This window comes from Dipodomys merriami, unplaced genomic scaffold (genome assembly GCF_024711535.1).
Source record: "Dipodomys merriami isolate MVZ:Mamm:240054 unplaced genomic scaffold, mDipMer1.0.p SCAF_8, whole genome shotgun sequence".
In the NCBI taxonomy this organism is placed as follows: Eukaryota; Metazoa; Chordata; class Mammalia; order Rodentia; family Heteromyidae; genus Dipodomys; species Dipodomys merriami.
This window is the reverse complement of record NW_027206401.1, coordinates 53147616-53156623: the sequence shown is the minus strand read 5'-3', so window position 1 is coordinate 53156623 and position 9008 is coordinate 53147616. Positions and strand designations below refer to the sequence as shown.

Sequence of the window (9008 nt, the reverse complement as noted above, 5' to 3'; positions counted from 1 at the left end):
GGGTGGAGGAAGATGGTGTTGTCCTAATGCCAAACACAAAGATACAGAAAGGAAAACCGCAGACTCGTGTCTCCCAGAGAACAGGGCAGATTCTCAGTGACGCATGAGTAATTGACTGCTGCCTGCAGTGTCACTGCAGTGTCACCCGCAGACACTGGCCTGGAGTCTGCAGGTCAACTCAAACCCGCAAACTCGCCAGGCCACTCCTCCGCCCCCAGGACAGCCCCACATCCAGTCAACAGGAACTCTGGGAGGCCACCGCTGCTGCTGTGGGCCCTGAGATCTCCCTGCTCCCTTCCTCCCTCAGGCTGCAGAGATGCAGATGTCCTGAAGACAGAATGAAACCCTACTATGTGCAGCAGCACCGACAGACCACAGACTGTGTTACACACAGGAGGTAGATGCAAGAGCCAGGTAACACACATTCTCACTCTTTGGAGTCAATGGACTCTAGACAGTCTGGAGAGTCTGGACAGGGCAAGAAGCCAGTCAGAGACACCGGCAGCTTCTCCTTCAGTGCAGGAGAAAAACTCTGGTTAAAACAGGTATTGTGCATTTCAAAACAATTCAAAGAATACAAAACTCTCAATATACAAAACAACTACCAGTTGACAAGAAGGAAATACCCATTTCTGAGCTGATTATTACACATTTGTTCAAGCTCTGGATGTCTCAAGAAAAAAAGGACTGCAAAGCCAGGCACTCAGGAGGCTGATATCTGAGGATCTCTATCTGAGTCTAGCTGGAGCAGAAATGTACATGAGACTCTTACCTCCAATTAACCACAAAAACCCAGAAATGAAGCTATAGTTCAAGTGGTAGAGTGTTTGCCTTAAGCAAAAAAAGCTCCACCTTGAGCACAAAAGCTCAGACAGTACCCAGGCCCTGAGTTCAAGCCCTAGGACTGGCAAAAGAAAAGAAAAAATACAGTGCTGCAGCTAAGCTGCTCTGTAAAATGTATAAGAAATCATAAAACATACATCAGTCTTTGCAACAGTGAATCTCTAGGTAGGAGGTAACAAACCATTGAAATAAGATCAGTGATTCTTAGCCTACAGATTAATTGAAACTACACTTAAAGCCATGAAATCTGAAATATGCAGAAATGTGCACATACAGCTATGATTTTTCTGGGGAGTGGGTTCAAAAATCTATACAGCCCTATACATGCATGTACTCATGTACACACAATCTGTCACATGCACACGCATGCACACACAATCCATCACAAGTAATTCCCTCTATAGAATTTCTTAGAATGTCACTAATATTACAAATATATACCTATAAAAAACCAATAATTAAATTTTTAATATATATAAATGCATTAAACATTAATACATTGAACATGATTATTTTTAAAAAGCAAGAGATTAAGAAATTGTATTTACTGCTTTTTTGGTACAACCAGCGATGTTACCTTGAATTGTTCAAATAATCTCAGGTCCAGGGTGTTATACTTCTGTCTTTAATATAGAGGAGCACAAAATATTGGTGGGTTTGGTACACAATACATACAAATCAACCAAAATTCCTTCTGAAAATGGAAAACAGGAGAGGACATAAGTAAAAGCAATTCTAGAGTCTGTTCTTGGCTACTGAGCATATGGATGGAAGGTAAAGCACCGAGTCCACTGACCATAGTGGATTACTCAGACTGGCCTGGCAGTACTCTGTGTGCCTTGGTCAAGCTCTGAAGTAAAGACACACACAACTACAGGCACTGAGGTAAACCCGTTGTTTTTGTTTATTGACAGTGGCCCGGATACATCACATGTAGAGAACACAGTCAGGTCCAAGGGCTCGAGAAGAGGGGTATACGTTCATTTACAGGTATTGGTTTTGTTGGCAACAGCTGTGTTCTCTCCAGAGGCAAGGGATGAATAGCACCATCGTACCAAATCTGCGATGTCAAGAGGGACCCAGGTCCTCCTGAAGGAGGTGACGGGTGGTGGTCCTGCCCAGCTTCTGGGCGTCCTTCTCCACCAGCTGTGTTTACACATGCTGCACAGGCCTCTCACTACTCAGGCCCTTTGCTAAATGCTCGCTGGCCAGCCTGCAGGGTGCAGGAGGCTGGCTCACAAAAACCTGCAGGTCCAGGAGGTCCTGGGGGCCCAGGCACCCCTGGAATCCCTGCCACACCAGGGGGCCCTGGCTCCCCGTCCCGGCCATTTCTCCCATAGCTGGCAGGGCCTGGGTCACCTGAAACACAGAAGGTTGTCCATGTGAACAGAGCAAGCTCCCAGCTGCAAACCAGCACAGCACACCCAGCCCTTATGCCGCCGCTGCAGATCAGGGACTTCATCCATGCTTTCAGAAATGGTGGATGATGATGAAAACGGGGAGAAATCCCTTACTGGATTTGGGTTTGAGAGAAATTTAGGGCTGGACGAGAGCTGGGTGTTCACACCCCTCATTTCCACCAATAGAGCCGTGCTGTGCAACAGGAAACCTTCCACTGAAGAACAGACACGTCTACTGAGAACCGAGCTGTGGCCAGCCATGGGCTGCAGGTGTACAATACTGCCCGACTCAAAAGTATTGTCTCAATATGCTTTGCTTCAGTACATGGCAAAAGCATCTTTGAGGTGAGCAAACTACTTCTCAGCATACAATGGACACATTAAAAGCACAGTTACATGAAAACATGCACGTGATACACCAAAACTAGAGCTCAGCACCTCAGCATTCCACACACACCATTTCCCTTCCCTCACAGCACCATTTCCTCTCAGCACTCAGCACAGCACCATTTCCAGGCTGGCAGCCTTTTGCTGGTTAATTGGAGATTAGAGTCTCAGACTCTTCTGCCTAGTTGTCTTTGAACCTCCATCCTCAGATCTCCTCTTCAGATCTCAGCCTCCTGGGTTGCTAGGACTACAGCTGGGAGCTGCATTATGTTTTAGACTACTTCTGCAAAGGTCTGTTTTCCACTGACAAGTTCTTTATGCTGAGATTATAAATTATGATGGAGCTCTGCCCTGCATCACAGCAGCTGAAACCAAACCTACATGCTCAATTAGATCTTGTTTAGACTTAGTTTTCTTTCTTTTCTCAGAGGTGTCCATTTTCTCCCCATTTCAGTGGTCACATTACATATGTCTAATCGTAGAGGCCTGTCTTTCTGTACATATCACTATATGACACATGAATATACATTAGCTGTGCTATCTGCCTAATGATTATACAGTTTGGGTTTTGTTTTTGGTGTTTACATTTCAAGGATCCATAAAGACATTTGAGATTCTAAAACATGAACATCCATGTCACTCTCTGGATGAACACCAGGGGGCAGCCATGTAACACAGAAAGAGGTCAGGCATGTCTGCACACTTGAGTGGTAATGAAGAGAGACTGATCTCAAACACAAATGGGGGCCCTTGTTTGCTTGCCAACAATTAATTCTCAGGGTTACATAGGCTGATGAATCATACAATTGTTTTATAAGCTGTGTGTACAAAATGCTTCATTTCTTCCGCTGAGCTAACTTTTGTGATGTTTGGTAGAGCCAGTATATTTTGTTTCGCTCTGTTCTGTTCCACTATGTTTTATGCCTGTCCAGGGGCTTGAACTCAGGGCCTGGGCTCTGACCTTGAGCTTTTTTGCTCAGGGTTGGTGTTCTATCATTCGAGCCATAGCATCTGGCTTTCATGCTGGTTAATTGGAGATGAGTCTCATGGACTTTCCTGCCTAGGCTGGTTTTAAACCAGGATCCCCAGATCTCAGCCTCCTGAGTAGCTAGAAATGCAGGTGTGAACCACTGGTGCCTGGCTAGCAGCAGACATCTTAATGAGACAAACCCAGCCAAGCACTAATACTAAGTGGACCCTGGCAAGGAGCTGAGGCAAGCCAGCTGGGGCAGGCCAGAGGAAGCACTGGAGGCTCTGGGCATCATCCACACATCTTGGGAGAGACACTGAGGGGTCTTTCCTCAGGTAAGATGGGAAGTTAGCCAGAGCCACAGCAGACTGCTCACAAAAGTGCCTCTGGGGCTTGCTTCAGCTGTGCCAGGAGGCCCCACAATGCATTTCCAGCCACACCTCAAGTTCTGCTAGGAAACTAAAATACGAGTGGTTCAGAGCCACAGACTGCCGGCGATCCTAAGTACTCAGGAGGCTGAGATCTGGAGGATCATGGCTCAAAAGTTCTGCCACTTGAGCCACAGCTCCACTACTGGTTCATGGTTATTGGAGATAAGAGACGCTTTTCTACTCAAGCTGACTTCAAACTGTGATCTTAGCTTGCTGAGCAGCTAGGATTAAGCCACTGGTTCTCAGCTGACACTATGCTTCTGAAAGCATCTGTTTAAGAATTAATATTTCAAGTCTTGACACCTATTTTCACACAAAAGGTCCACCCATGACTCACAGATCATTTAATTCTACATTGGTGTCCTCTCCCCATGTGCTACCCAACCACTCACCTAGAGATCAGCAGCACACACACACACACACACACACACACACACACACACACACACACACACACACACACACACACACACACACACACACACACACACACACACAACCACTCACCTGGGAGGCCAGTAGCTCCTGGAAGTCCTTTGGGACCTCGCCCAGGAGGACCACGCTCCCCTTTTTCTCCCAAGTCACCTGCATTTCATAAAAGAAAGGTTATTTTTGCATATGTTTTTAAATCACACTTCTGCATTTTAAACTTTAAGCCAAGCCAAAATTCCGAAGGGAAGGAGATTGCAGCAAACTAGATTGCCATCAACATGAAGCAAAGTAAAACTTCAGTTCCTCATCTTACCACAGCTAAAGCAGAAACACCCAGAAGGATTGTGGGCATAGACATGGATGCAGCATTTCACAAAACTGAATATGCATTCTTGGTATTCAGTAATATAAGAATGGAAGGCTACTTTCTTCTTATGACAAAACATATTCATCTCAACCTAAAGCTTTACAGGTCACACAGGGCAGGCAGGGTGTTCAGAGGAACAGGATGGCCACTGCCCCTGGGGCTGCGCTGCCACTCAGGGGTGTGAGGAGGTAAAACCATCCTGAGGGTAGCCAGGTGGGCGCCGGTGGCTCACGCTGTCATCCTAGCCACTCAGGAAGCTGAGATCTGAGGATCGAGGTTTAAAGCCAGCCAGGGCAGATAAATCTTTAAGACTTTTATGTCCAATTAACAAGTAAAAAGCCAGAATGAATGTGTGGCTCACATGGTAGAGTGCCAGCCTTGAGCAGAGAAGCCAAGTGAGAGCTGGAGGCTTTAATTTCAAGCCTAATACTTGTGCTCACACACACACACACACACACACACACACACACACACACAGAGAACTGCTCTTACTTTCAGGTGATATGAGTATATATTTTAAAATTAGAAAATCAATTTCAAAGCTGCTACAAACAAAAATCTGAGTAAAGTATCGGGTTCAAAATTAAAATTAATATCTGAAGATCAATATTTAGGTACAAATGGCAGTTATAAGACAATGTAAAACATACCACAAATAATAGAAATTAAAATATTAAATAGCTAGAAACAAGCTTGATTGGAAATGTACAAGTGTAACAAGAACGAAACAATGTTTCTAATCAATACCAAAAAAAGAAGATTGTAAATACTTTTAAATGGAATGACATCTTTTGTCCATTTTTCCTAAGTTAAATGTCCATCAAAACCCCACCCCCAAAAGCCCCCAGTGGAGGGGATGGTGAAGTTTGCTTAGAAAAGCATTTCAGTCAGAACAATGTGGGTCCCCTCCTTCAAAGGGAGAAGTCCTGAGTCCTACCAGCTATGAACACAGTTGCTGGTCTGTGAGGAAGGGGGGGGTCTGCGTTCGATGAGGGAGGGGACAGTGGAGGTCAGCTGGAAGGGAAGTCAGGGCCGGTCCCCTGGTCCTCCACCATCAAGGAGGAATGACAAGCAGAAGGAACTGTGGAAATCCTCCTGTAACTTTAGTTGGCCTTGATTTATCATTCCAAATGTGAAGAACGGCTGGGTGCTGTGGCTCATGCCCGTAACCCCAGCTACCCAGGAGGCTGAGACAGGATGAGCGTTCAAAGCCAGCCTCACAGAAAAGTCCTGAGACACCCATGTCCAGTGAACCACCAAAAGGCTGGAAGGGGAGCTGTGGCTCACATGGTAGAGCACCAGTCCTGAGTACAAAGGCTGGGAGGGGAGCTGTGGTTTGCATGGCCGAGTACCAGGCCTGAGTACAGAGGCTCAGGGCAATGCCCAGGCCCTGGATTCAGCCCAGAACTGGTACATGAAACACAAAAGCAGATTCCCCCCCCCCCACAAGGTGATGGGCAGCAAGAACATGGACAAGTGCTTTTTCTAGGCCAGCGCTCAGCCTGGGGTGGCCTGGCCATTACCGTGGCCAGTACAGCGCGGCCACCCTCTGGCCACCCTGGGGTGAGGCCCCAGAGAGAGCCCCACACTGTAGCCCCACACCTCACCGCACCCTACCCCAGCACACACCGCACTGTACGGCACTACACCACAGCCCTGCACCGAAGCCCTGCAGGCTCTCTCTCTCTCTCTCTCTCTCTCTCTCTCTCTCTCTCTCTCTCTCTCTCTCTCTCTCTCTCTCTCTCTCTCTCTCTCTCTCTCTCCAATTGGTTCAATCTCTGAAGCTTTGAAACATTGCCAGACTTACAAGAAGCCCCAGTTAAAGCTCATTCTTTTTTTGTTGTTGTTGTTTTGTCGGTCGTGGGGCTTGAACTCTGGGCCTGGGTGCTGTCCCTCAGCTCTTCAGCTCAAGGCTAGTATTCTACCACTTGAGCCACAGCGCCACTTCGGTTTTCTAGTGGTTTATTGGACATAAGAGTCTCACGGACTTTCCTGCCCAGCTGGCTTTGAACCTCGATTCTCAGATCTCAGCCTCCTGAGTAGCTAGGATTACAGGCGTGAGCCACCAGTGCCCGGCAAAATTCATTCTTTAACATGCAGTTGTGCACATGCTGAACAAGTGATTGAATGAATGGTCCTGGCTGGAGCTGGCCAGGTGGCCCCTTTACCCCTTCACGGCCAAACTGGCGGCCTGCTTGCCCTCCGACCTTCACTGGAGCACCATGACCTTCAAGGGAAAAATCTGGGTATGCCCTGCCCCCCCATTCCCACCTGGGCAAATTCTTACCTTTAGGTCCTCTCAGACCAAGAGCTCCAGGGGGACCTTTGATCCCTGGGAGGCCCCTGATCCCCATCTGACCAGGGAAGCCATTCTCTCCAGGAGGGCCAGGAGGTCCAGGGGGGCCCGGGCGCCCAGGGAGTCCTGAGATGCCCACATCAGGGCGCTTCAGACTGGCAGCCATCTCAGCAAAGTGTTCTGAAAGACAGCAAATGACCCAGGAGTAATTCAGATCAAGTGTGCACACGTGCGTGCGTGCGTGCGTGCGTGCGTGTGTGTGTGTGTGTGTGTGTGTACACGCACGTGCATATGTGTCCCCAACTTGGCAAAAAATAAAAATAAAAAGATAAAGAAAGGCTAACTCAGAAAAGCACTATTTTATTATGAAGCTATGAGCGACTGTAAATAATTGGTAAAACAACATTGGCTTTAATATTATTTAAAACCTGCTAGGTGGTCAGTGGTTTAGGCCTGGTAATCCTAGCCACTCAGGAGGCCGAGATCTGAGGATCAGGGTTCAAACACAGCCTGGGCAGGAATGTGTGAGACTCTTATCTCCAATGAACCACCAAAAAGCTGGACGTGGAGGTATGCTTCAGTGCAAAGCACCAGGCTTGAGTAGACAAGCTTTTGGATCATGCTGGGGCCTGGAGTTCAAGCCCTAGTACTGGCACGTACACACCCACACATGTGCCCACATGAGCACATTTGCGCATGCAAGTATGACTCAAATCCTCTCACTCTGACAGCAGACAGCGTCCCTTTTATTTGCCATACAAACTGCAAGGATTAAGTCAGGCAGCAGGAGTTCACGGGCTTGGGCTGTGGCTGACTTGCTCACCATGCAGGAGTTAGTGTTGTTAGTGTTGTTAGCGTAGGCTTGGCTCAGAGGCTGTGGCTACTCACCCTGCATGACTCTCATGCAGACCTGCTTGATGTGCTGGTCTGTCGGAGCTCTCCCCTGGGCAGGAATGGAAAGGTGGTTCACTGGGGAAGTGCAGGCGATGTAACCCAGGAAAGACCCAGGGGACAGGATTTCAATCTAGCCCACCGGGCAGAGGCCCCCTGCGGCCGGGCATTTCCCAGAACCCCCTGCAGCGGGGCGTCTCCCGGAACCCCAGGACCATCCACTCACCGGAGGGCCCTGGATGCCAGGCAGGCCAGTGACACCCTGCTCCCCCTGCACACCCCGGGGCCCCGGCGGTCCACGTGGTCCTTCAACTCCTGGAAGCCCCCGACTTCCTTCTGGCCCCCGCAGGCCTGGCTCCCCAGGGCTCCCAGCCTAAAAGAGAGAGAGCGGGCACAGCGGGCCAGACACCTGAAGGTATGTCCTGCTGCCAGCACCAACACCAGGCATTCCTGGAGCCCACGCTCTACGCTCTGCCTGGTGAGGAGGCAGCCCAGGGGAGCACCATCCACCCCAGGGGAGCACCACGCACCCTGGAGGAGTACCCCAACAACCAGCCAGTCTCCTGAGAGCTCCAGTTATAGCAAAGCCATACAAGTGTGTACAATTATTGCCATTTCCAAATCTTCACTGGAATAACACTGTTTCAGATCGCGTTTTCCCAACTCAAACTACTCTCTCTAGGATCTGCTCTGTGGGTGGGGTTGTTTTGGCTTTCTTTTTGTTGCTTTTGGTGCTGGGGCCGAGCCCAGAGCCTCGCACATGCCAGGCACACGCTCCGCCCCTGAGCCCGGCCTCAGTGCCACGCTCCTGACTTTCATAAGGCTTCTTAGAAGTTTATGTTCACAAAAAATAAACAATACCATGAGTTCCTCTATTTCAACATCACTCCTGCAACACACATAAAACAAACCTACCTCAAAAGTGTAACTTGTTTAGCTTTCATAACTTCTGGGTTAATTTGAAGATACCAAACATGAACATAAACTAAAC

At 48.4% G+C, this 9008-nt stretch overlaps 1 protein-coding gene across 2 annotated transcripts in view; it reads right to left on the bottom strand.

Moving 5' to 3' along the window:
- Positions 1–1445: 1445 nt before the first annotated feature.
- The window catches only part of Col9a1 (collagen type IX alpha 1 chain), a 52080-nt gene continuing 44517 nt past the window's right edge, over positions 1446–9008 (bottom strand). For both annotated transcript variants that reach the window (XM_070010116.1, XM_070010118.1), the window contains 5 exons: positions 8244–8390; positions 8015–8069; positions 7118–7306; positions 4539–4616; positions 1446–2202 (listed from right to left, as the gene is read on the bottom strand). In XM_070010116.1, coding sequence (XP_069866217.1) covers positions 2021–2202; positions 4539–4616; positions 7118–7306; positions 8015–8069; positions 8244–8390 — 651 coding nt within the window. In that variant the 3' untranslated portion in view covers positions 1446–2020. The remainder of the gene's footprint in view (positions 2203–4538; positions 4617–7117; positions 7307–8014; positions 8070–8243; positions 8391–9008) is intronic.